At 44.7% G+C, this 25,774-nt stretch overlaps 1 protein-coding gene across 8 annotated transcripts in view; it reads left to right on the top strand.

The window, feature by feature from the left end:
* The window catches only part of AREL1 (apoptosis resistant E3 ubiquitin protein ligase 1), a 41,494-nt gene extending 17,606 nt beyond the window's left edge, over nt 1–23,888 (top strand). For 5 of the 8 annotated variants that reach the window (XM_025869648.2, XM_025869650.2, XM_025869649.2 and 2 more), the window contains 18 exons: nt 2,671–2,730; nt 3,842–4,068; nt 4,941–5,178; nt 9,218–9,387; nt 9,624–9,804; nt 10,009–10,256; nt 11,960–12,037; nt 13,208–13,349; nt 13,481–13,602; nt 14,583–14,658; nt 15,627–15,736; nt 16,397–16,576; nt 16,752–16,877; nt 18,200–18,329; nt 18,418–18,476; nt 20,582–20,671; nt 21,055–21,230; nt 21,336–23,888. In XM_025869648.2, coding sequence (XP_025725433.1) covers nt 2,715–2,730; nt 3,842–4,068; nt 4,941–5,178; nt 9,218–9,387; nt 9,624–9,804; nt 10,009–10,256; nt 11,960–12,037; nt 13,208–13,349; nt 13,481–13,602; nt 14,583–14,658; nt 15,627–15,736; nt 16,397–16,576; nt 16,752–16,877; nt 18,200–18,329; nt 18,418–18,476; nt 20,582–20,671; nt 21,055–21,230; nt 21,336–21,438 — 2,472 coding nt within the window. In that variant the 5' untranslated portion in view covers nt 2,671–2,714 and the 3' untranslated portion in view covers nt 21,439–23,888. The remainder of the gene's footprint in view (nt 1–2,670; nt 2,731–3,841; nt 4,069–4,940; nt 5,179–9,217; nt 9,388–9,623; nt 9,805–10,008; nt 10,257–11,959; nt 12,038–13,207; nt 13,350–13,480; nt 13,603–14,582; nt 14,659–15,626; nt 15,737–16,396; nt 16,577–16,751; nt 16,878–18,199; nt 18,330–18,417; nt 18,477–20,581; nt 20,672–21,054; nt 21,231–21,335) is intronic. The other 3 variants (XM_073895562.1, XM_025869653.2, XM_073895563.1) reach the window with 3 other exon arrangements.
* The last annotated feature ends 1,886 nt before the right edge of the window (nt 23,889–25,774 follow it).

The raw sequence follows: 25,774 nt of genomic DNA, 5'->3' as shown, positions 1-25,774 counted from the left end.
TTTTGAAGACTAGTCTTTGCCTCCTGTTATTTACCACTCTGAAATGGAAAATAAAACAAACGTGGGACTAAAATGAAAGAGAATATAAATTTCTATAAGATAAATAATAATGTGGGCATTCGGAGGAGGGATGGAATTTCTCAATTGAGACTGAGGGAAGATTTCAGGGAGGGGAGACAGGATTTTCCCTAGACTTAGGGTTAGGAGATTTCCCATGGATGGAGACGTGGGAGGGGAGTGGATAGTCTAGGCAGACGAAGGGACTTTTGCAAAGCATGGAAATGGGACGTTTCAGAGCTTAGATGTAAAGGTGGAAAGGACTCGAGTCAGGTAGATCATAGGATGAAAACAAGGGACTGTGGGAGATGGGGCCAAGGGGAATGCTGTGGGTGGGGGTGGGGGTGGAGACAGAGCAGAGAGAGCCTTGCTGGGGTCAGGAAGAGGACAGAAAATGCTAACAGAATGGAAGTGAAATCTGGAACAAAAGTGATCTGACTGACAAAGATGGGAAGGTTTGTGACAGCATTCAAGAGGAACAAGACAGGAGGAAAACGTAGAAGGAAGGCAAGTTCAAAATGTGACCAGTTGAGAGATGGGTAGATATAAAATTAGAATAGTATGAAGAACTTCCATGTAGGCAGAGATTTGAAGTACAGTGAGAAAAGCCATGCCTTTTGTAACTCTGATGCATTTCCCATTGAAGAAAATGTGGGCCAGCAGGGAGGTTCCCAGAGTTTCCTACTGGCTCTGATGCAGAGGGACAGTGATGCTGCTACCTCTCCTGGGAACGAGTGTAATAATAATTCAAACTGGCAAATCACCGTGTGATGTATTCTATGCCGTTCACATGCATTAACTCATTTCATCCTCACAGACACCCCTGCGAGGTATACGCAGATACACCCCATTTGATAGATAAGGAAGCTGGCTTTCCCTAGAGAGATGAAATAACTTGTCCATGGTCACACCGTGAGTGGTGGAGAGTGGGTTTGAACCCAGGGAGTCCATGCCCTCATCCTCTGTACTTTCCTCTTTGCTATACTGTTTGATTTTAGAGTCCTGATGGCTGTGGAGCGTTAGATTGAAGTCCTGCCACACTGAAGGAGACAGTGCCATAGTAATGACTAGACCTCAGCTCTTTTTATAGCAAGGAGAATTCTGAAGCCTGGCCACGTCACACACTTGCAGCCTTGGAACTGGTCTGCAGGCCTCTGACTTACTGCTTGTCCACTTGCCTCTCCCAGAAAAGGTTGTCGTAGTTGTCAGAGATAGCGCATTGGAATTTTCCCGGCCCTCGTGTGTGCCATAAATCTGGCATGGCTCTTGTTCTTCCAAGCAGTAAGAGACTTGAGACCACAAGTCCTATAACGTCACCACATGCACTTTATTTTCTGCGGAGTGTTAGAACTTTGCTAAAGACCAGATTTTCACGTCCAGGATCCGATTGGATGACGTCCAACTAAGGGAGTACTTCAGACAGTTAAACTGCCAGTCTGGGTTCTAGCAAGTCATCTAGGAAGTCATCTGCATCCTGGAAGTTGCTTTTTTGGTACTTTTTTGAGAGATGAAAGCAGCTTTCAGCATAAGGTCCCAGGAGATGAGATACTTGTTTGGGAAGGGGGCTCAGTAGTTGTGATCCCAAATTTGGAGTCTATATATTGTCTCTTTATAATAGACCCTTCGGGGAGCAGCTTAATCCATGGATATTGACTGTGCTAATGTTCCCTGCGTGGATTTAAGTAATATTCTAGTGCTGATAAAAGGTGCTGGATTGAGCTAACGTTGATAACCTTTATATACATTGACTTGAAAAGCATGAATTCACCACATTGTAGAATGGAGAGCTTTTACAGCCTATACCAAGGTCGGAACCTGGTGATAAGATACCAATGTCAATGTACATTGCATTTTTCCTTGGTAATACCTTGGGTGGTTCAAACAAGTAACGACGATTGAAGTCTTATTCTGGAAACAAGTTTAATAACAGTGAAAGTTTCCCCTCAAACTCTGGCCTCTGTTTGAATTGTTCTGACCTTAACAGGCATCACTTAGGAGAAATATATTCTCCTCCTTTTGTTCCTGTCCTTGGCCTTTCTGCTGAGCTCCTCTTCCATAGGACCTGTTGTCTGACTACTAACAGCAAAAATGACTTCTCCTGTGTGCCCACTGCTTATTACTGGGATGCCCCATGGTTCGCTTTAATTATATAATGCCAACATGATGATAATAATACTTGCTTTCAAAAAATCCACGTTTGATATAGCTATTTCCACTCAGATGAATTACTTCTAGAGGAAAATAGAAGGGGAAAGTGATTCCATTATCCTCTCTGCTTGTGTTAATTAGCACTACTTGGCAAGGGGGAGGGAAACTGTCTTGGGGCCCTGGATCTAAGAAGATGAAAGCCATGTTATTGCATTTTGTAATTAGCACTAAAGCAAGTGGCCGTTTGTGGTATTCCTAGGGTGGTCATAGATTGGAAGTCTTTAGAAGGAGTGAAGATGCAGTGACTGTTTGGCCACAATTTGTCATAGGGCACCTGTCAGGCTAGAGAGAGGACAGGGATAGTAAGGCTCAAGTCGGTCAACTCAAGCCATATGTTCTTTGTCTCTCCCTGAGATGGCTGTCGGGAAGAGTTGAAGAAAAAACTAAACAGGTTTTCTTTTGCAGCTGCAGCTGTGATCCTCGCTGTCTGTCGGCATTGAAGGGACCTGATGTTTTACGTTATTGGTATGTTATGGGAAGAGCTGTCTCTGTTATCTTCTTGTTAGGGTTGCTGCATCCGTTTTGCCTCCCTGTCTATCCCTTTCCTCTTGAAAATAGACTTAGAAATAGTTCTACTCGTGCCAGAATGTACCTTCACAGAGCTGACAGTGGAGTTCATTCATTTGGGAAATATTTAGTGAGTAATTCTGGTCCGTGCCAGGCAGTGTTTCCTGCCGAGTCAAAGTCGAATAAGGCAAAAATCTGTCTTCAAGAAGTTCATACCATGAATGGGGAGATGGTCAAGGGGGAGAAGAGCTATAACAGGTGAATGGGCAGGAGTCTGAGGGAGCCCAGAAGGGGAACCCCTAATGCAGGTGAGGATCGGGGAAGGCTTTTGCCAAGTGGACAAGAGAAGGGAGGACTTTCAAATGGGGGGAATAGAATTCACATTCTTTTTAGGACTTTTGTGAGGGCCTAGCCCATGCAGGAAAGTACGGGGTGGGCATTCTGTGTGGCCCATGGTATAGAACCAGGGTCAGCAGACGTTTTCTGTAAAGGGCCAGAGAGTAAATATTTTGGCTTCCCAGGCCATACAGGCTCTGTCACAACTACTGAATTCTGCCGGTTTAGGGCAAAAGCAGCCCTAGACAGTATGTAAATGAATAGATGAGGCAGGGTTCTAATAGAACTTTATTTACAAAAATAGGCAGCAGATGGGATTTGGCCTGTAATTTCCAACCCCTGGTATAGAAGTTCCTGTCTTTGGGGCCCCTGGGTGGCTCAGTCAGTTAAGCATCGGACTCTTGGTTTCGGCTCAGGTCATGATCTCAGGGTCGTGGGATCAAGCCCTACATTAGGCTCTGCGCTCGGTACAGCATCGGCTTGAGATTCTCTCTCCCTCTCCCTCATCCCTCCCCCTGCTTGCGCATGCTTTCTAAATAAATAAATAAATAAATAAATATCTTAGAAGTTCTTCTCTTCACCCACAGAGGTAGTAACCCACTACGATGTTTCTTTGGCAGTCTTGTTCTCTCATCCTGACTTCTTTTAATTTTTAAAAGATGACTGGCCTTTTCCACAATGAGAAGCTCTGATGTATAACTGGCAGGTGGTATGTGTGTTCTCTTTTACATAGGTGGGATCACAGTGTCTGTGGTTGCATTCTTCTTCACAATTAAGTTCCTCTTTGAGCTTGCTGCACGCGTAGTCAGCTTCCTCCAGAATGAGGACCGTGAGCGCAGAGGGGACCGGACTATTTATGACTACGTGCGGGGAAATTACCTGGATCCCCGGTCTTGCAAAGTCTCCTGGGATTGGAAGGACCCCTATGAGGTGGGCCACAGCATGGCCTTCCGAGTGCATGTAAGGGAATGTTTCTGTCTCCATACCCATTGGGTTTTCTGAACCACTTGCTTTCCAAAGTAGTGCTGGCCTGGAATGTTAACATGTTTCCTTGTTTTTCAGTCATTCCTAGGGACTTAGTAATTGTTACTATCTGGAAGGGTCATGAATTTATCATTTTGGTTTAGTAGGTGCTTAGCTTTGAAGATGCATAAAGCTTAATGTTACTTTTTCAAAAGAAGAAAAAATATCACCAGAAAGAATAGGTGTCATAGATTGGGGGTTGGCAAACTATGGCCTGAGGAGCCAAATCAGGCCCACCTCTTGTGTCTGTAAATACAGTTTTATTAGAACACAGCCACACCCATTCATCTTCCTGTATTGCCTGGGGCCTGCTTTTACACTTAAGTAGTTAACCACAGTTGAGTCGAATAGCTGTGTATGACCCACGAAGCCACAATATGTACTCTCTGGCCCTTTACAGAAAAGTTTGCCTGCCTGCCCCCCTCCCCCAGCCCTACCTGGTGCTTCAGCTCACTCAGCACCAGTGGCACCCACTGACTTACCTTCACGTTTGGGTGAGCACTGGTAATAGAGTAAGAAGGGCCGGGTACACAGAGGGGACAGCATTTGTGGTTCAGAAATATCAAGTTGAAGTGGATTCAGGAGTATCTTTTATCCCTGTCTCCTGAACAAGTTAAGAATTTGTTCACGATTCGGTGTTTTCTCTGAGGTGTGGTGTTTCTCTCTGTGTCTGTGGGGAGGACTGTAGGACCAGTGGGTACTGGGATTTGCCAGCTACCTCGTGCCTCCCCACACTCTCTCAAATTAGGTGGGAAACAGTTGTCTCCTCCTGCTCACTAACAAGTGCCCCTCGTCTCCCCGCACCGCAGTTATTCTACAAGAACGGGCAGCCTTTCCCCGCACATCGGCCGGTGGGACTGAGAGTTCACATCTCTCATGTTGAGCTGGCAGTGGAAATTCCAGTGACCCAGGAAGTCCTCCAGGAGCCCAGTTCCAACGTGGTCAAGGTGGCCTTCACTGTGCGCAGGGCGGGGCGTTATGAAATCTCGGTGAAGCTTGGTGGATTAAATGTGGCCTACAGTCCCTACTATAAGATTTTTCAGCCTGGTATGTTCGTTCTTCTTTTTTTCCTCCCTGTCTCCATCCCTTCCTTCCTGTGTGTTTCTTTCTTGCTTTTTAAAAATATACCTTTATTAAGATTTAATTCACACGCCGCATCATCCATCCAGTTAAAATATACAGTTAAATGGTTTTAAAAATTTAGAGTTGTGGGGTGCCTGGGTGGCTCAGTCGTTAAGCGTCTGCCTTCGGCTCAGGTCATGATACCAAGGCCCTAGGATCGAGCCCCGCATCGGGCTCCCTGCTCCGCGGGAAGCCTGCTTCTCCCTCTCCCACTCACCCTGCTTGTGTTCCCTCTCTCGCTGTGTCTTTCTCTGTCAGATAAATAAATAAAATCTTAAAAAAAAAAAAAAATTTAGAGTGGTGCAGTTGGCACTGCAGTCCATTTTAGAGCATTTTCATCACCCCCAGAAGAAATCCGGTACCCATTAACAGTCATTCCCCATTTACCCCAAGCCTCCCCATCCCTAAGTAACCATTTACCTACTCTGTAGATTTGCCTACTCCAGACATTGTATATAAGTGTAGTCATAACATATATGACCTTTTGTGACTGCCTTTTTCACTTAGCATAATGCTTTTAAGGTTTATTCATGCTGTAGCTTGAATCAGTGCTTCATTTCTTTTTCTTGCTAAATGACATTCTATTGTATGGATATGCCACCTTTTATTTATCCATTTGTCAGCTGATGGACATTTGGGTTGTTTTCGCTTTTGGCTGCTGTGAACTTTGGTGTCCAAGTTCTTGTGTGGACATATGGTTTTATTTCTTTAGGAGTGGAATTGCTGGGTCATCAGCCTAGTAAGTTCTTAAGGGGTATGGGTGCCAGAATAGACAAAAGGTAAATTCTTCTGCTTTTTGAAATCTTTTCAAGTAAAAGCCCCTTGACCCTAACTTCCACACTTACTGCCCGTATGCATTTTCCTTCTCATGGCTGAGTGCCCACACTGCTGATATCTAAGAATTGAGACCTCTCTCTTTACTCTTTTTCCCCGCTCATATCCTTTATGCCAGATAATAGATGCTCACCGACTTTGAAGCCTAAAGGTGTAACTTCTGACTTCTGATTCTGCAGCAAATCTGTTTAGTGTGTTAACCATCCTGTCTGCTCTGTGTGCCCTGCCTTGGCTTCCTTTTGAGGGTGTCATTAAGTACCGGCCAGGTTGGTATCCACAGAAATGAGAGGACTTTGGGAACATTTCGGAGTCAAACGATAAGAAGAGGAGCCTTAAGAAGATTTGTGTATCTTTGCTTAACTGGTCCTTAGTTTTCTTTCTCTTATAACAGTGGAAAGCTGTGGACAAGGTGGCTCCCAAGCCACATCCCTCACCACGTATCTCCTCCTTTACTTCAGTGACTCACCCACAGACTCCTTTCCACAGGAATTATCGTCACCCCACCTCCTTGCCGCCAGTGGAGAACAGTTCATATCCTTACAATATGTCTCAGCCTTTTATTTTTAGATTAATATTAAACTCTTCATTTTGAGATAATTGTAGATTCTCCTGCAGTTTAAAAAATAATACAGAGGGATCTGGTGTACCCTTGACCCAGTTTCCCCCAATGGTTGTGAGATCTTACAAAACTAAAGTACAGTATCACAGCCAGGTTATTAACATTGATACAGTCAAGGTGCAAAACATTTCCATCACCCCGAGGATCCTTACCTTTTTATAGCCACACATTTTCCCTCCCCCACCCACCTGTTTCTTAACCCCTGGCAGCCCACTAATCTCTTCTCCATTTCTATAATTTTGTCATTTCAAGAATGTTATATAAATGGAATTATATTGGGCATCTGGGTGGCTCATTTGGTTAGGCATCTGCCTTCAGCTCAGGTCGTGATCTCCGGGTCCTGGGATTGAGCCCCACGGGGGGTTCCCTGCTCCACAGGGAGTCTGCTTCTCCCTCTTCCTTTGCCCCTCCCCCCCACTTTTGTGCTCTCTCTCTCTCAAATAAATAAAATCTTTAATAAATGGAATTATATTTCACTCGATCTAATTCCCTGGAGATTCAGCCAAGTTGTTGAGTGTACCAGTAGTTGGTTTCTTTTTATTTCTGAGAAGTATTCCACAATGTGAATGTACCATATAGTTTGTTTTACCATTACCAGTTGAAGGACATCTGGGTTGTTTTCGGTTTGGGGCTGTGATGAATAAACCTATGAGAATTCATGCACAGGTTTTTGTGTGAACATACATTGTCATTTCTTTTGGTGTAAGCCCAGGAATATAATTGCTGGGTCATATGGTAGTTACACACTTAGTATTTTTTTTTTTAAAGATTTTATTTATTTATTTGACAGAGAGAGACACAGCGAGAGAGGGGACACAAGCAGGGGGAGTGGGAGAGGGAGAAGCAGGCTTCCTGCGGAGCAGGGAGCCCGATGTGGGGCTCAATCCCAGGACCCTGGGATCATGAGCTGAGCTGAAGGCAGACGCTTAATTGACTGAGCCACCCAGGCATCCCAAGGATGTGGTAGTTTTAATCTGCATTTCCCTAATGGTTAATGATGCTGTACATCTTTTCATGTGCTTATTTGCCATTTGTGTATCTTCTTTGGTGAAATGTCTTTTGCCTATTTTCTAATTGGATGTTTTTGGTTTTTACTATTGAGAATTCTTTATATATTCAACATACTAGTCTTCTGTTATATATATATAGTTTCCAAATATGTTCTATCCTTTTTTCTTTTTAAGATTTTATTTTATTTGAGAGCGAGAAAGCACGAGTGGGGAGGGGCAGAGGGAGAACGAGAAACAGGCTCCTTGCTGAGTGCAGAGCCTGATGTGGGGCTCGATCCCGGGACTCCAGGATCATGGCCTGATCACCTGATAACTGACAGAGCTACCCAGGCACCCCTGTTCTATCAGTCTTTAGCTTTTCTTTTTATCCCCTTCACAAGATCTTTCACAAAGCAAAAGTTTTTAATTCTGATGAAGTCAATTTATTAATTTTTTTCTTTTAAGGATCATGCTTTAGGTATCTGAGAACTCTGACTAGTTCTAGATCCTGAAGATTTCCTCCTGTTTTTTTCCCGAGAAGTTTTACATTTTATATTTAAGGCTGTGATCCATTTTTGGTTAATTTTTGTATACTGTGTCAAGATTTTTTTTTCCTTATAGATGTCTAGTTGTTCCAGCACCATTTGTTGAAAAGACCGTCTTTCCCCTATTACATTGCTCTTTTTTTGTACCTTTGTTAAAGATAGGTTAGGCATATTTGCAGGGGTCTATTTCTGGGTCCTCTGTTCTGTTCCATTGATCTATGGGTCTGTCCCTCCATCAATACTACAGAATCTGGATTACTCTGGCTATACAGTAAATCCTGAAATTGGGTAAACTTACTTTACTCTTTTTCAGGATTGTTATTTGCTACTCTAGATCCTTTCTCTTTCTGTACAAATTTTAGAACACTATTTTCTATATCTACAAATACTCTCACTGAGATTTTGAGAAGAACGGTATTAAACCTGTATATTACTTGGGGAGGATTGACATCTTCTCTATGTTGAATCTTCCAGTTCATAAACATGGTAACCTCTGACTTTATACAGACCTCTTCATTTCTTTCATACGCATTTTGTAGTTTTCAACATAGGAGTCTTGTACATTTGTCCTTAGATTTGCACCTAAGTGTTTCAGGGGTTTTTTTCTGTGTGTTTTTTGTTTTGTTTTGTTTTGTTTGCTTGTTTCTTTGTTTTGTGGTTGTTTAGCACTTATTTCTGAGGCCTGCCTCACTTGTAGGTTCCCAGTGGGACTGTAGGCACTATGGAACTCTCAGTTCTGTTTCCTATGAGTCCTTTTCTCATTTTGTTTAGCACAGCAATAGTTGGAAATTTGTGAAAATGAGTCCCCCCAGTTCATTGGAATGAATCTCTTTTTCTTTCTTTTTCTCGTCCTCTTAATGGTGGTGTTTATCCCTAGGAATTGGGTGGGGCCCAGCTCCCTGGGACTCACTGATTGAGGAGATCTTTGTGCTCTGGAAAGCCCCCCTCTAAGGATTAGATTCCATTGTCTGTTCCAGGAATGGTGGTTCCTTCCAAGACCAAAATAGTGTGCCATTTTTCTACTCTGGTGTTGACCTGTGGACAGCCACACACCCTTCAAATAGTGCCCCGAGATGAGTACGACAACCCCACCAACAATTCCGCATCCTTGAGAGATGAGCACAATTACGGTGTGTCCATTCATGAGGTAAGCAGCTTCCCTTCCTCCTCTGTGTGCTCCTCTGTCATTCTCACCCCTTCTCATTCACTTCCTCTCATCTCCACCCTGACTTCTGTGCTGTCCTTCCTCTGACAGTGCCCATCTCGCAAGTAATTATGAAACTTAGATCAGCTTGTAGATAGGAAAGTTCTTTGTAAAGAGTAAATTGCCATGCAGTAAGGAAAATTCTATATGTTCAGTGATGCTCTGTTTTCCTCCTATAGCTCGGTCCTCAAGAAGAAGAGAGCACTGGTGTCTCATTTGAGAAGTCAGTGACATCCAACAGGCAGACCTTCCAGGTGTTCTTGCGACTCACCCTGCATTCTCGTGGCTGCTTCCATGCCTGCATTTCATACCAAAATCAGCCAATCAATAATGGTGAATTTGACATTATTGTCCTAAGTGGTGAGTTGAAAGAAAAGCTGTGATTTAGTCCCATTCCCAGACCACTTGTTCTTTGTGTGTCTGCATTCTTCTGCCCAGCCTCACACACATTTGCAATTTGAACCAAACTTGGCTTAGAGTCCTATGGACTAAGGGTCTAGTGATAGGTCATTTCTTTTCTCCCCCGTCTCCTACTTTAAAACCTTGTTCCTTGTTACACTTCAGAGAATGAGAAGAATATTGTTGAACGCAATGTGTCCACCTCAGGAGTGAGCATTTACTTTGAGGCTTATCTTTATAATGCTACCAACTGTACCAGCACACCCTGGCACCTTCCACCCATGCACATGAGCTCCTCCCAGCGCCGGCCTTCTACAGCTGTGGAGGAGGAAGATGAAGATTCACCCTCTGAGTGCCAGACCCCTGAGAAGGTGAAGAAACCGAAGAAGGTGTACTGCTATGTGTCACCAAAGGTTGGACCTCCCATTCTTTTTTTTTTTTGAGAGTTTATTTATTTGAGAGAGCGCACGCGCGCGCACGAGAGAGCATGAGAGAGAAGGCATGAGCGGGGACAGGAGGAGAGAGAGAGGCAGGCTCCCCACTGAACAGGAAGCCCGACGCAGGGCTCAATCCCAAGACCCCAGGATTGTGACCTCAGCCAAAGGCAGACGCTTAACCGACTGAGCCACCCAGGCGGCCCTAGACCTCCCATTTCCTGTCTCAGAATCCCCCTGCCTGAACCTGCATATAATTGGCCGTTGGTAAAAAAACACAAAATATTAGTGTGAGAATCAGGGCAAGATCATTGACTTGTAGGGTCTCTGGGGTACTAAGAGAGGCTACTTACGGTTGAGCAGAAGATTGTGCCCCCTCTTTTGTTGCACCTGTTTGGCTTGGACTAGGTGAAAACTCTCTCTAGAGATTCTGTGTACCCTGGTGCTTTAGAGCACCAGAGGCAGTCTTTGATTACTCCTGGGAAGATTTTTCAAGGCATGGCTCTTAGAATTTTAAAGAAAGCTACTTTTGACCATTAAAAATTTTTTGCTGGTATAAAAATTACTGTTGGCCCTTTATGCTGTTTTAAAACAATTTGATCTTTCATTGTGTGCTTTGTGAAACCACAATAAATGCGTGTCACTATCAGGCAACAAGATTGGAATAGAGAAATTTTGGCAGAGGCAAGGAGGTGAGCTCCCAAGGACCCTGAGCTAACAGGCACTTTGTGTTAGGAATTTTCTTTTTAATGTTTATATTTTGCCTAGTCATTCAGATTGCAGAAAAAAAGAGCTCTTGAAACATCCTGTTACATCCCTTTAATCTCATAACCAAAACAGAATTCTAATTTCGTTCTACTTCAGACTTTGCTACGTGTCATTTATCATTTAAAAATCTAGCCCTACTTTGGACTAGGGGAATGGGAATGAGGGCCAGGATGAGGTAATGAAACAAGATTGACTACGAAGTGACAACTGTTAAGGCTGATGATGGGTTCATTGTACCATTTTCTCTTCTTTAGTATGTGTTTGAAATTTTCTTCATGAAGAATTTTTTAAAAATTAAAAAGTCCTGATCTATACATTTAGATAACAATATTTTTAGACAAAAAGTTATTGCTTTGTCTTTTCCTTTTTTTATAACAGTATAAAGAGACCCTTCTTTATTCTTATGTATTTTTATGAACTTTTTTATTTGAAACCACACCACCACCTTCACACATACCCCCACCCCCCACCTGCCCTCCCGTGACAGATCCTTGGTACCATTCTAATAGAGTTAAAGCAGTGCGTGTAGGCCATTGGTATCCCCTGTCCATTGAGGAAGTTTGAGCAGCACCCAGCTGAACAGAGGGAGATTTTGATCGTTTCTAGGAGAAATGTTTACTCCTAAAGTGAAAACCTGATCTCAGACATGTAGAAATGGTAGTGAAACTTGAGTGTTAAGATTATGAAATGTCTCTATGTGAAATTGCCTTGTCAGAGTAATATTTTTGATTTGCCTATTTTAAGATAGAATTGATGTTATTGATTTGATATTAGTACTAAAAAACCATGCTCTTTGTCCCTATAGGGAAAAGGTTATGAGGAATGGAGTAGGGACTCTGATTTTTTAATTACAATACCCCAGTAGACCCTTTCTATTTATCATTCTCTCCCTTTTCTGTATTTTGGTCCTCCAGCAATTCTCAGTGAAGGAGTTCTACCTGAAAATCATTCCCTGGCGCCTTTATACCTTCCGAGTGTGCCCAGGAACAAAAGTAAGTTGAACCTTACATCTGGTTCATGCTGAGGAGACTTCAACCCTGGAGTGTTTCCACCTTTTCTTTTTTCCTAGAAAGGCTTTTGGTGTTTCTGGAAGTTCTTATGCACACAGGATTCATTGCCAAATCAAGAAAGGGTCCTTTCTCCTCACAACGTGGCATGAAGAATATAGAAGTTCTAGAAGGACACATGCCTACAGAAACAGGAGTTAGTAGCAAGTCAGAATTCTTCAACAGTTATCTTTTGCCACTGAGACTAAGTTAATGGAGAGGGCGTTGGCAGTTCTGGCCCAAGCTTGTTTTCCCAGTGTGCTGAAGTAAAACTCTTTTAGAATGAGCATTCTCATGTATTAAAAACATTTGTTTTAACTTCTCTGAGCTTTTGAAATCTAAAAGTGAAATGCTTTCCTCCAGCCAGTCTGCCCAGCTTCGTCAGGTAGTCATTTGTATCTTATATATCTTTTTTTTTAAGATTTTATTTATTTATTTGACAGAGAGAGGGACAGTGAGAGAGGGAACACAAGCAAGGGGAGTGGGAGAGGGAGAAGCATGCTCCCCACTGAGCAGGGAGCCCAACCCGGAGCTCGACCCCAGGACCCTGGGATCGTGACCTGAGCCAAGGCAGACACTTAAGCGACTGAGCCACTCGGGTGCGCCTCTATCTTACATATCTTTAGTGCCTTCATCCTTCTTACATTTTATGTTAGGAGGGCTGTAGTGTTGCCTGTGATCCTCACTAAATACAGTCTCTGTGACTCAAATAATTTAAGGTACAATTGGATTATAGAGCACGGAGATGAAGAACAAGGCGAGGGCGCCTGTGTGGCTCAGTCGTTAAGCGTCTGCCTTCGGCTCAGGTCATGGTCCCAAGGTCCTGGGATCGGGCCCCGCATCGGGCTCCCTCCTCTGCAGGTAGCCTGCTTCTCCCTCTCCCACTCCCCCTGCTTGTGTTCCCTCTCTCGCCGTGTCTCTCTCTGTCAAATAAATAAATAAATAAAATCTTAAAAAAAAAAAAGAAAACCAAGGTGATATACTCCTAGGAGATACTCACTTAGAGAAGACAGGCTTAATTTGTTTATTGGTTGGTACCGAAGGTTAGGGATATGGAAAGTTTTGCTGGATTTGAGGGTTTTGTAGATTAACGCCTTCTTTTTTTTCCTTCGTTAGTTTTCATACCTTGGCCCTGACCCTGTTCATAAGCTCCTCACACTGGTGGTAGATGATGGCATTCAGCCACCTGTGGAGCTTAGCTGTAAGGAGAGGAACATTCTAGCAGCCACTTTCATCCGCTCCCTCCATAAGAATATAGGTAAGACTGGACAGGGATTCTGACAGGAAAGGCAGCGAACCCAGCCACCCTGGGTGTCTGAAGGTGTGGGGTGGGCTGCACAGATGTCTTGTAATGAGGCTGTCATCATGATGGATCTTTTTACTCCTCAGGAGGCTCTGAGACCTTTCAGGACAAGGTGAACTTCTTCCAGCGAGAGCTTCGGCAGGTACATATGAAAAGACCACATTCCAAAGTCACCCTGAAGGTCAGCAGACATACCTTGTTGGAATCGGTGCGTAAAGTTTCATTTCCGTTGTCAGTTGTCAGGGTTTTGCAACTAGAAACCTCTTTGGTGTTTGGTTATATCCTCCAGGTCGTCTTTCTTAGGAAACCCAAATTTCTCTTCTCTTTAAACATTCCTGTTAAAGACTGCTCTTCTCTGTGTCTGATTATACTGTTTGGGGTGGATTTGTTCAAGACATATGATTGAGGGAAGAGTCTAGTTGACACATTGGCTTTACAATCTGTACTGAACTATTTCCTGAACCATCTCATGGAACTTCTCCGTGGGGAAGGTAGAAGCAGTTGTTACAGAAGAGCATTCTTGTTCTTGAATCCCTGGAAGAGAAGAGCTCTTGTTGGGTTAAAAGGAAATGATTTCTGTTGTCACTCTGGTCTGATGGAAAAGGAACACCTGATGTGTGTCTGTCTCCACCGCGCAGACACTGGCATAGCTCTTGCATTCCTCAAGAATGAGAAGCCTTGGTCCCTGTCCAGAAAGTGTTTGTGATGTTTGGCTCTGGTAGGTGTGACTGGAAACCCCTTTTCTCAGCCACATTGTCCGTGTGGCATGGCTCCCTGTCTGAACGCAGCCTTGGGGATAGGAGAGTTCCAGTGGACGCTGTACTTCACTGAAAACCAGGACTCCTTGGTTCTCTTGCTGACAGCTTACTAATTTGAGTCCTTTTATTTCTTTATGTAAGAGTTTTCTCATTAGTAGAATGAACATTTAAAAAAACAAAAAACAAAACTTCAACTTCCCAACAAAGCAACAGTGTAAAGATGAATTAAATTGTTTTTTAAAATCTTAAAATTTCTTGAGATATGTGCATTTTAAAGATGAAATGATATGATTAAAGTTTATGAGTACTGTATCTCCTCCAAGTACTAACAGTTAAAGGGACAGTGGCAATGTTCTTGTGTTTTCGTCTCTAACGCCCAAGAGATGCCCGCAGGTCTTCTGACAGTTTCCTTCCCTTAACTGCTTTTCAGTCTCTGAAAGCCACTCGGAATTTCTCCATCTCAGACTGGAGCAAGAACTTTGAAGTGGTTTTCCAAGATGAAGAAGGTCAGTTTTAAAAGCTTATGTTCGGGGCGCCTGGGTGGCTCAGTCGTTAAGCATCTGCCTTCGGCTCAGGTCATGATCCCGGGGTCCTGGGATCGAGCCCCACGTTGGGCTCCTTGCTCAGCGGGGAGCCTGCTTTTCCCTCTCCCACTCCCCCTGCTTGTGTTCCCTCTCTCGCTGTGTCTCTCTCTCAAATAAATAAAATCTTTAAAAAAATAAAAAAATAAAAGCTTATGTTCATTTTCTTTAACTCTCTTCCCCACTCCTCCCCTCCCCCTTACGTGCTCTGCAAAAATCACAAAAATATCCCCCCTGCCCCTGCCCCTGCCCCAGCTTATTTTTCCAAAGGAAAAAGAAGTCATGAGTTGAAACAGAAAAAGGAGTGTTGTCAGGCCAGGTGGCTTGGTGGAGCTTGTAGAGCACAGACACAGGGACTGGGAGGGTAAGCTCCAAGAGTCTGGACCGGAAGGGAAAGTAACCTTTGTAGAACAAGAGAAATGTCCGTTTCCTGGACCTCTGATCTCCTGTGTTTCCATACTAGGGAGCGTTAACCTAGTGAGTAGAATATCTTGAATCCTATAATCCTACAGAAAGGGGTGGGATTTAAAAAAAAAAAAGTCTCAGTTTATGTGGGTTGCAGTGGGGAAACACAAATGTGGGATGGAAGGAAAGTGGAGAGTGTCGAACGATGAATCAGTGAACACAAGCGATAAGAGGTGGTAGGTCAGAATTGCTTTTTTTTTTTTAAGATTCATTTAGAGAGTGCGTGTGGCAGCAGGGGGAAGGGCAGAGAGAGGAGGGAGAGAGAGAGGGAGAGCATCCCAAGCAGACTGCCTGCTGGCGCAAAGCCCAATTCAGGGCTTGATCTCATGACCCTGAGACCATGACATGAACCAAAGTCAAGAGTTGGACGCTTAACCAACTGAGCCACCCAGAGCACCCCCACATTTTATTTTTATTTTACTTTTCAGCTCTGGACTGGGGAGGGCCTCGCCGGGAATGGTTTGAGCTGATCTGCAAAGCACTCTTTGATACCACCAATCAACTCTTCACCCGATTCAGTGACAACAACCAAGCATTAGTGAGTTTATAACTTCCTGATGGGTGGGTGGAAAATGTCAATTGTGTTATAATGGATAGTCTAAGAAGGATTTGAGATCATGAAACTGTCCTGGGAATTTGACAACTTGTGTCTTTTTCTTAATTTTGATACAGTATGAACCCAAATTAGATTGCCTCCCTCCTCTTTACCTTTATTATTTCATCTGTAAAATAAGAGAATGCAGATAGGTGAGTATTTGACTAAAATATAGTGCAGTGGCTATCTGCTAATTATAATGATTAGGTCACTTTCTCAAACCACACCTAAAGCCATTGTATTCTGTACTAGATCTGTGGCTAGGCAGAGGTATCGGGAGTAGAGAAGTAGACTTTGTTTGAAAGAAGTTCTGGTTTAGGGTAAAGGCATCACATCATCCACTGGTTAACTTCCATACTCAGCCAGGGACTACAAACTTAATGTGAAATTTTTCTACTTACTGTAAGTCCCTCTTTGCCCTTCATCTTCCAGTCACTCTAAATTACTCATGGTAGCTACTGAATAACTCATGTCATTTAGATGACTCTTTGATTCTAACACTGAAATTCTTGCTCCCTCGGGATAGAATTGATGGGGAAGGTCTTTACGGAACTAAGCTTGAAGAAAAATGGCCCAGAGCCTTTTAATCTCTTTCTTTGACAGGTACATCCCAACCCTAATCGCCCCGCTCATCTGCGCTTGAAGATGTATGAGTTTGCAGGGCGGCTGGTGGGCAAGTGTCTCTATGAGTCCTCTCTAGGAGGAGCCTACAAGCAACTGGTCCGAGCTCGCTTCACCCGCTCCTTTTTGGCCCAAATCATAGGACTACGTATGCATTACAAGGTAAAGTCTTAGGTATACTTTTTTTTTTTTTTACCTAGGCCTTTGGCCATTAATTCTGGAATCCCTCCGCCCTGAGCTCATTATTCTTAAGGTTGAAGGGGTAAGTGGTTCCAAACAGTTACAGATTTCATTTCTGGGTAAGAGTCATCACGTTCTATTCTTTTTGTCTTCTCAGTACTTTGAAACAGATGACCCAGAATTCTACAAATCTAAAGTTTGCTTCATCCTCAACAATGACATGAGTGAGATGGAGCTGGTCTTTGCAGAAGAGAAATATAACAAATCAGGTCAATTGGATAAGGTGAGAAAGAGAACCAAAGCCTGTGGCTCCCATGGTTCCCGGCCTCCTCTGGAGCTTTCTGTAATGATGAAAATGTTTATCTGTGCTCTTTGAACACCCAAAATGTGCCTGGTTATTCACCAAGGAACTGAATTTTTCACTTTATTTTATTCTCATTAAATGTAAATAAGCATGTGAGGCTAGTGGCAACCATATCAGGACATTGCATCCCACACGTGATGATCTTGGCCTGTATGATGGAGCAAAAGACACATGTACCCATATAGCCCACCCCTTCGTACTTTCCAGTAGAAAAAGAACTGAGTGAAAATCAAGTGTCCCTGCACAAGCAGCTCTGGGAGGGACGGCAGTATCTTTCTCAACTTCAGTGGTCGTGAAATAGGTAACTACTGTTTTAACACTGTGCCTGCATATTTTTTGGCTTTTTTACTAGAAAATCATTGGCCGAAAACATTTCTTTTTTAATTTAATTAAAAAAAATTTTTTTAATTAAAAAAATTTTCTTTTTGGCCAAAAACATTTTTTTTTAAAGATTTTATTTATTTATTAGAGAGAGAGAGATCACAAGTAGGCAAACAGGCAGGCAGGCAGAGGGAGAAGCAGGCTTTCCGCTGAGCAAGGAGCCCGATGTGGGGCTCGATCCCAGGACACTGGGATCATGACCTGAGCCGAAGGCAGCCGCTCAGCTGACTGAGCCACCCAGGCGCCTCAGCCAAATACATTTCTGATGCAAATTTGATTCTGTTTATGTTATGGGGTTAAATAGTATCAGATGGTGATGACAGTAAAGTTGTAGTAATACACCATTGAAAGCAAAATAACAACAACTAACGAATTGTGACCACTGACATCATTGTATGCATAATCCCGTGGCCTCCGGGAACACATTGGGAAGATAAATGAACAGTGGTTCCCATCTTAGAATTTCTGAAATCTAAAAAGACTTCACTACTTATCTGGCCTTATTTATTCTCAGATAAGTCAGCTCAGGGATTTAAGAGAAAAGGTCATGAGGGGCTTAATTTTGGATCATAGACATATCAGCATATTGCTAACAAGGAACCATGACATCGTCCTGTTGCATCACCATGGTTTGACCTGGTCAGAGAAGACTCCTTCCGATACCCTAGTAGCCAGTGGATTAGGTAACGGTGGTAGGACCGCTGAAGCTTAGTAACTGTATAAAACCAGATGTGTTGAGAGGTTGAGTGTGCAGCAGAAACTCATGACTGTGGCTGGGTTTACAGGATGTACCGGGCAGGTGTCATCTGATCAACTTCCCTCCATAGCCTCCCCTGTCTGCCTTTTGCCTTTTCTTTCAGGTTGTAGAACTCATGACAGGTGGAGCTCAAACCCCAGTCACCAATGCAAATAAAATCTTCTATTTAAATTTATTGGCCCAATATCGTCTGGCCAGTCAAGTGAAAGAGGAGGTGGAACACTTCCTAAAAGGTGAGAGCCCGTCTACTCTTGGCCTTGAGATTAAAAACCCCTGTATCCATGGTGTGGGTATGGCTTTAACTTGGCCACTTTGTTTCAGGCCTGAATGAGTTGGTCCCTGAGAACCTTTTGGCTATTTTTGATGAAAACGAGCTTGAGGTAAGTGCTTACAATTACAGACCCCCCCATTCTTGACCGGCTGAGTGTGCCCACGGGAACCAGCTCCTTACACCTTCTGTTGTGAGATGCAGTGGGAAAGTCCTTCATGCAGGAGTTGGTTTCACTTTTGTCACTCTTCCATGCATTGCCCCTTTCTCCAGCTTTCAAAACATTAGAATGTGAACATTAGAAACCAAATAACTAATTATTTTTGAAGAGTAATAATTGATAGTCATTTATTCATCCAGTATTAGTGATACAGGTTGAAGAGTAAAGAACCTTGGTATTGTGTACAGTCCTTGTAAATCCTGTGATGCTTAAAGTTGATTTAAGGGAATAATAGAATTTATTTGTTCAGGAGACATGGACATTTGAAGCACTGGAGAGCTAGCAGTGACTAGGACGGAGTCCCTGCCCTCATGGAGCTACATTCCAGGGAAGGAGACAAACCAAAAGATGTGACATATTTCAAAGTTTTGTGCTACAGCACTATACAGTTAATCTATTCTTATCGCAGACTCTGTAACAACCAAAAATGGACCTAAGATGGTGAATACCATTCTATAATTATCAAAATAGAAGTTGTGGGCAAAAAATAAAATCAGGTGGTCATTGATCTGTTGCTCACAAATGATACATACATGGCAAGTTATTGGTTCCAACCTGCCACAGCCTTTATGGGGAGTGTGTTTTTGCAAACTGTTTCCTGTAAGGAGATTCTTCTTCAGAAATGAGAAAACAAAAAATAGTTTCTGGTGGTCTTGTACAGTGTTTATTCTTATTAAGTGAATTGGCCTTGAGAACAAGAATCAAAGTCGTGTGTGATTTTTGTCACATATTTACCTTCAGACATGAAATTCAAACAAAATGAATGAATACTCCATATCTCAGCCTTAAGTTTCCAATAGACCTGTCACCTAATGCTGTTATTTTTTGGGCTGAGGAACATCTGTATTTCCGTTTATCATGAGGCATAACCTTTGTAACAATTTGTAAAAGTGAGGAGGAAGAAGGGACACAGTCTCTTAGAGTTGTTCCACACCCTACTCTTACTCATTAGCTTAGCAGGTTCTTTTTGAAGGAGCCAAAGCTCCTCAGGCTTAATTTGGGCTTTTCTTGTCTCTTGATGAGGACATATCATTCCTTAGAGCTATTGAATGAGTACTCATAGTCTGCTAAGTCACCTCCTGGATCCGGAACCAAATTAGGACATCAGCAAGAGGTTCAGGCTTCTGATAGCATTAATTTCTCATTTTTTAGTATACTTTTTAATGTATCTGATCAAGTAGAGGCAGGGCTGAAGAGAAGGTGGTAAAAGTTCAATCCACAAAAGAAGGATGGATCCTGGGAAACAGGAAAGGCCATCTGACAAATTCATAAATAGAGCTGGGGGTTTTCATTAAAGGGGAGGGGCCTGCCTTTTCTTCCTTGTATTTCTAGGCCATGTCCAGAACAGTCTCAGTCAATACTTGGTTCTCTGTTTGTCTTTTGTTTCAATTCCAAATAATCTGCAGCAGTAGTTCTTTGGGTTATTGTTTTTTTTTTTTTTTTTAATTTATTTATTTTAGAGAGAGAAAGAGCACGTGTGCGCGAGCAGAGGGAAGGAGAGAAAGGGAGAGAAGCAGACTTCCCAGTGAGCACAGAGCCTGACACGGGGCTTGATCCCATGACCCCAGGGTCATGACCTGAGCTGGAATCAAGAAGTCGGACGCTTAGCCGACTGAGCCACCCAGGCGCCCCCGCACAGCAGTAGTTCTAAATTAGAGGTGCACATCGGTAACGGGAAGCTTTTTCAAAATACACAAGTTCCTAACCCATTCCTGGAGATTTTGGTTCAGCAGGTCTAGGGTAAGGCCACGGGCATCTGTATATTTTTTTAAAAGCTGTGTGATTTTTTTTTTTTAACCACACTGGTTAAGAACCATTGGCCTGTTAAAATTGATTTTCCTAAAGCAGAGTTCTGGCATTATGTATGATCTCACCTTCTGGTCTTTTTCCTGGAGTTTCCTTTATTCCATGTTTTGCATGTTAACATAGGCACTTTGGACCCTTTTTGGGGTGTTTGTCCTCCGACTGTCCTAGTAACACCTGACTGTCTTCTCCAGCTGCTGATGTGTGGGACCGGGGACATCAATGTGTCTGACTTCAAAGCCCATGCAGTGGTTGTTGGCGGCTCATGGCATTTCAGAGAGAAGGTAAGTGGGCCAGACTTCTTTTCACTGGGTTTGTGCCATGTGGCAAGGAAAGACTTTAGAGTCGGAGAGGCAGACACTTCAACTGGGGGGAAGAAATGGTACACGAGGCAAAGACAGCTGGTTGTCCAAGCAGAAGGGAGCCCTGGTCCCTAAGGGTGGCTGTGCCATCTGCCGCAGGAGTGGTACATTAGAAAGGCTGAGAGACAGAACCAGCCAGTCAGAGGCCGCCCGCTGCTGGTATGACAGGGTAAATGTCTAGCATAGTTGTCAGCTCTCACCGTCACTACCCGTGTCCCCCACTTCCGGGTATCCTCTTCTTTCCCCAGGGTCCAGTGCCAGGCTGCACACTGAGTATGACCCCCACCTTGTGCTCTCCCTGCCAGGTCATGAGGTGGTTCTGGACCGTGGTGTCCAGTCTGACCCAGGAGGAGTTGGCTCGGCTGCTACAGTTCACGACGGGCTCCTCTCAGCTACCACCCGGAGGTTTTGCCGCCCTCTGTCCCTCGTTCCAGATTATTGCCGCTCCGACCCACAGCACGCTCCCGACTGCGCACACGTGGTAGGTCGCACGGTGCCCAGGGCACACTCTGCTGGGGGAGGCTCTTCCAGCCCTGGCCAGGGTCTCCGGTGGTATGAGTTAATCACTTCTCCCCTTGCCCTTCAGTTTTAACCAGCTGTGCCTCCCCACGTATGACTCCTACGAAGAGGTGCACAGGATGCTGCAGCTGGCCATCAGTGAGGGCTGCGAGGGCTTCGGCATGCTCTGACCACTCTCCTGCCACCCCCCAGGCCCCCGTGCTTCCTGGAGCACCTGGGTGCGCCTAACACCATGACAACCACCGACCCTAACGCGTCTCCATCGGCCAGAAGCTGCTGCATGTTTCCCCATGTCTGGAGGACTGGCTTACCTACAAGCCGGGTTGCTCCCTCGCTGTCCCCACCCCCCATCTCTCCCCCCACCGGCCACTTCGGCACGGCGTGGAGTCTGAGCGGCTCACTCGTGAGAAGAGGGCCACACTGCTGTCACTTCACTTGGTTCTCAGAAGATCTTGGGAGCTGAGGGAGATTACACAAATGGCTCGGCTTCCTTAGCAGGCTGGGGCCTGCCTTGCTCAGCCTCCTGTGCAGATGCCCCCAACAGGTCCCTCTGCGGCCCGCACTACTTGCCCTTCGGCGACGTGAGTCCTTCCTGGGCGCAGGGTGATGGCCCCTTCCCACCGGGAGCCGGGAGAAGCTCAGATAGCAAGTGGCCCACGTGAGCAGTCCTCATTTTCATTCCTCTGCCCCAGGGCGGCCTCAGGTCCACCACTGGTCTACCTCGAAGGGGGACTGATGGCACAAAAGGAGCTTTTTTTGTGGGGTCAAACCTGGAAAAGGAGCTTTTTTTTCCCTGAAGGCATTTCTGGAAATGATCAGTAATCCATAAAGAACTCTCTAAGCTTTTTCTTGAGTGTGAGCCAGTGAGAAAAAACAGATCCAAGAATGTGAAAGATAGCTGGACCATAGCTTCCAGTGCTGAAAATGATTTTCCTTTAGGGCACGTCTAGGCCTCTGGTTGGCCTGGAAGACTACTGATGTTTGTCCCTGAGTTTGTCCTGTACACTGAGGTGTGGCTGGGCCTGGCCACTTACCTCCACCTTATGCAGTCTGCTAAGAGCTAGGGATTCTTTAGCTTTCTATGGAAGAAAATTTTGTAGCAAGGGTTTGGGGTAGTAAGAATAGCATGCTAAGACTCCCTGACTCTCTCCGTGCTTGGTATTCTCTGGCAGCACTGAGGCAAGGGAAAAGGGACCAGTGGCTGAAGTGCTCAATCACAGGTCTGCGGGGTCTGACAGCAAACACCCAGCGGCCCACTGACCTCCTTCCCTCTCTAAGCCGCCAGCAAGAGCCCCCGAGGAGGGAGGACCATCTAGCAGGTTCACTGTTACACGGTGACTGAAGAGAACCTGCCGCTGGCTCTTGGAAAGTCACACCATCCTTTTTCATGACAATTTGAATGCAACCATTTTCAAGACTCAGTATCTCATCAACTTCCCAAATCTCTGTTTTTTAAGAAGGCTTTGCTGCAAGCTACCATTCTCAACGGGGCACTCAACCCTGACTACAAGCCATCTTTACTGCCAAAACCAGCAAGTCCACAGAGTCCAGGGATGAGGCGGGGCTTGTGGCTGTGCCTTGGCCTCCTGGAAGCCTGTCTGAGCCCTCCTGTTCCCAGGGACCACGAGGAACCAGCCCTCCTGGGCTGCTCCTGTTGCGGCCTGACCTCACTCCTTCGCGGTTGTCATTTGTCCTTCTTGGCGTGGGTGCTGACCTCACTCGTTCTTGGGTCCAGGATCCAGCATCAGGGCCTCGACACCCCCAGCCAGGGTCCTCCATGCCACACGGTCACTGCTGTCCTCAGGGACCAGGACAAGGTGCTGCTGCTTGCCCCAGCGTTTTCCCATGGGACGAATACAGGCAAGTTTCATCATCACCCTGCAAACATGATGCTGTCCTTCGGGCCTAGAGAGGGGTTTCCAGCTTGGGGCTCGGGGGCTGGTTCTGCTGTCTTTGGCAGCTCTTCTCTTCTGGATTTTGCGTTCTCCCCTCCGGTGGCCCTCCGGAGACCAATGCTGGAGCTTGATTTGATTTTCTTGGCGAGATCTGTCATTTTCAGCTCTGGTCATAGCACTTTTTGGCGCATCCTGGGTGCCACTGCAGCCCGGCTGTGACAGTTTGCAGCCCTGTGGTGGGCCTCAGCCCCAGGGTCTTGGTTGAACAAAAACCCTTTGGTACTATGTTGGTTTTCTATTCTTCCAGTGTACTCTGTCTCCTAAGTCTGTTCCAAAGTATCTTTGCTCTGTTTGGCCTTTTCTTTTACCTTGTTTTCTAACTCTGCTGTGGTACCAGCCAGTGTGGGGAAACGGTACAACACGTCAGAGACGGGAAAGAATCCCTGTTACTTCTCGGGCCATTGTGAATTTCACGTTTCTTACTTTGGCCGGTTCTTTGGTTTATGCTCCTGTGGCCCAGGTACTTGGGGGGCCATGTAAACGGCTGGCCTTGTAGTGTCTTGGAAGGAGACCAAGCAAGCACCGAGTGAACACCAAGGAGAGCATCAGCATGTTTTCTAGAGACCAAGCGCTGCTGCAAATCCGTCAAGCCAGGCCAAGGGGCCAGACCGCTGCAGCGACAGTGTAAATATTTTGTACAGTAAATAAATCAATATTGAAAAGGACTAAGGAGCAAGTGACTTCTTTAAGTGGCGATTCAGGGCTCAGACTGGAGGCGGGGAAGGAAAAGAAAGATCTAGAAATGTTTTTGCATATCCCCAAGTAAACCCTCCAGAAGCCATGAGCTCAGGGTAGAGTGCACCTGCAGAGCCCTGGCCCGTCCCGGGCTTCTCAGTCTTTCAGCCTTCCCTCATTGCTGTCCCTGGTGCCAGGTGGGGCCACGGTGCAGGACACAGGCTTGTGCTCAGCTCCTGAAGGAGAAACCAGTTTGGCAAGAGCAGAGGATGTCTGTTCTCAGGAGTCTTTTAAATGTTCATTTGTTGTATGACATAAGAAACTCGGCATAGAAAATTTGGAAATGAAAAGAGCCCAAGAGAAATCATTCACCTGCCATCCAGAGGTAACCACTGTTCACTGATGTACATAGCCTTCTGGTTTGTGTACAGTCACCTTTATTTCCACACCTCCTTCTCCCAAGTGAGCTAGGCGTGGCAGACAAAATCACTGCTTCTCAAACGTTTGTGGGTGGCAGGCGGTACCAATTCTTTTGCAACCAAAGGTAAGCTTGGTAGAGAGAAAACCAAGGGAACCTAGAAGGAAAAGTAGCAGCGACCCTGGCTTTGTTGGGAAAGTAATCACGGTGTCATTAAACATTGGTTCCCAATCTGGAAAGTCAAAAAAAACCCTTTGGAATTGTTTTGAAAATGCTGATCTTTGCCCAATCTCCCAGGCCTGGTGAATTGAAATCTTAGTTTGAACACCACTGTTTCAGAGTGCATTCACTCTACTCCCACCTTCTCAAGCTCCTCAGTGATATGAGATGTCCTTAGAAAACCAAAATTCTGTCCCTCTAACTTCATATTTTTAGGTTAACAGTCCTACATCTTTTATACTTGCTGCTGTTGTGGCTTTGAGTGGCTGTGAACATTCATCATTGATTCATTTCAGCCTATCAAAAGTTACTCCTTTTTTTTTTTTTTAAAGATTTATTTGAGAGAGAGAGCAGGGGGAGGAGCAGAGGGAGAGGGACAGGCAGACTCCACGCTGAGCAGGGAACCCGATGCGGGACCAGTCCCAGGACCCTGAAATCATGACCTGAGCCAGAACCAAGAATTGAACACTTTAACCGACTGAGCCATCCAGGTGCCCCCTATCATAAAGTTATTCTTAAGACTCAAGATGGCAGTAGGATTGTTCTTGAATTAACACTGAAAACTAGTGTCAGCCTCTCATGAGCTGTTACCTCTGACCCACTGCAGATAGAGCCGTCACACCTCTGCCCAGCCACACTTCTCTCTCGTAGGAGCACAATAGAGATGCCCTAGCAGCTGGCTTGAAGCAGGGGCTCTGCTTGTGCTTCACATAGACCCTCAAGCATAATAGAACAGCTCTAGGTGTTCTATGATACTTTTACTTAAAAATGAATTTACTTTTTTCTTTTATTTTGAGATGTAACATAGATAAAAAAAAAAGGTCCACAAGCATGTACAATTTAGTAAATAATTATGAAGGAAACACACATGTAACCACCATCCAAGTCAAGAAATAAAACGTCACAGCACTGCAGAGCAAGTCTCATCCCACCCCTCCAGAGGTAACTATTATCTTGATTTTTATGGTCATTGTTGCGCCGATTCCCTTTTTAAATAGTCTGTCATAAAAGTCACAGTGGGGAGGGGAAAAATAAGAGGCCCCGTGATCTCTTGATAAGATACCAACCAAGGTCAATTTCTCTCTAGTAATTAACTACACATCACAATTAGTTTAAAGAGAAGTTTGAGATCATTGTGCCATAAGGATCTAGTTTAGATTCTTGATGCTGAATCTGATGAATCATATTCAAAGACAATAAGGTCTCTCTGCAACGACTTTCCCACAGGTATTCTAAATT

The sequence above is a fragment of the Callorhinus ursinus genome, unplaced genomic scaffold, assembly GCF_003265705.2.
Source record: "Callorhinus ursinus isolate GAN/ISIS: 27379988/994484 unplaced genomic scaffold, GSC_fseal_2.0 scaffold8, whole genome shotgun sequence".
In the NCBI taxonomy this organism is placed as follows: Eukaryota; Metazoa; Chordata; class Mammalia; order Carnivora; family Otariidae; genus Callorhinus; species Callorhinus ursinus.
The sequence above is the reverse complement of the archived record's forward strand: the minus strand, read 5'-3'. Positions and strand labels throughout refer to the sequence as shown.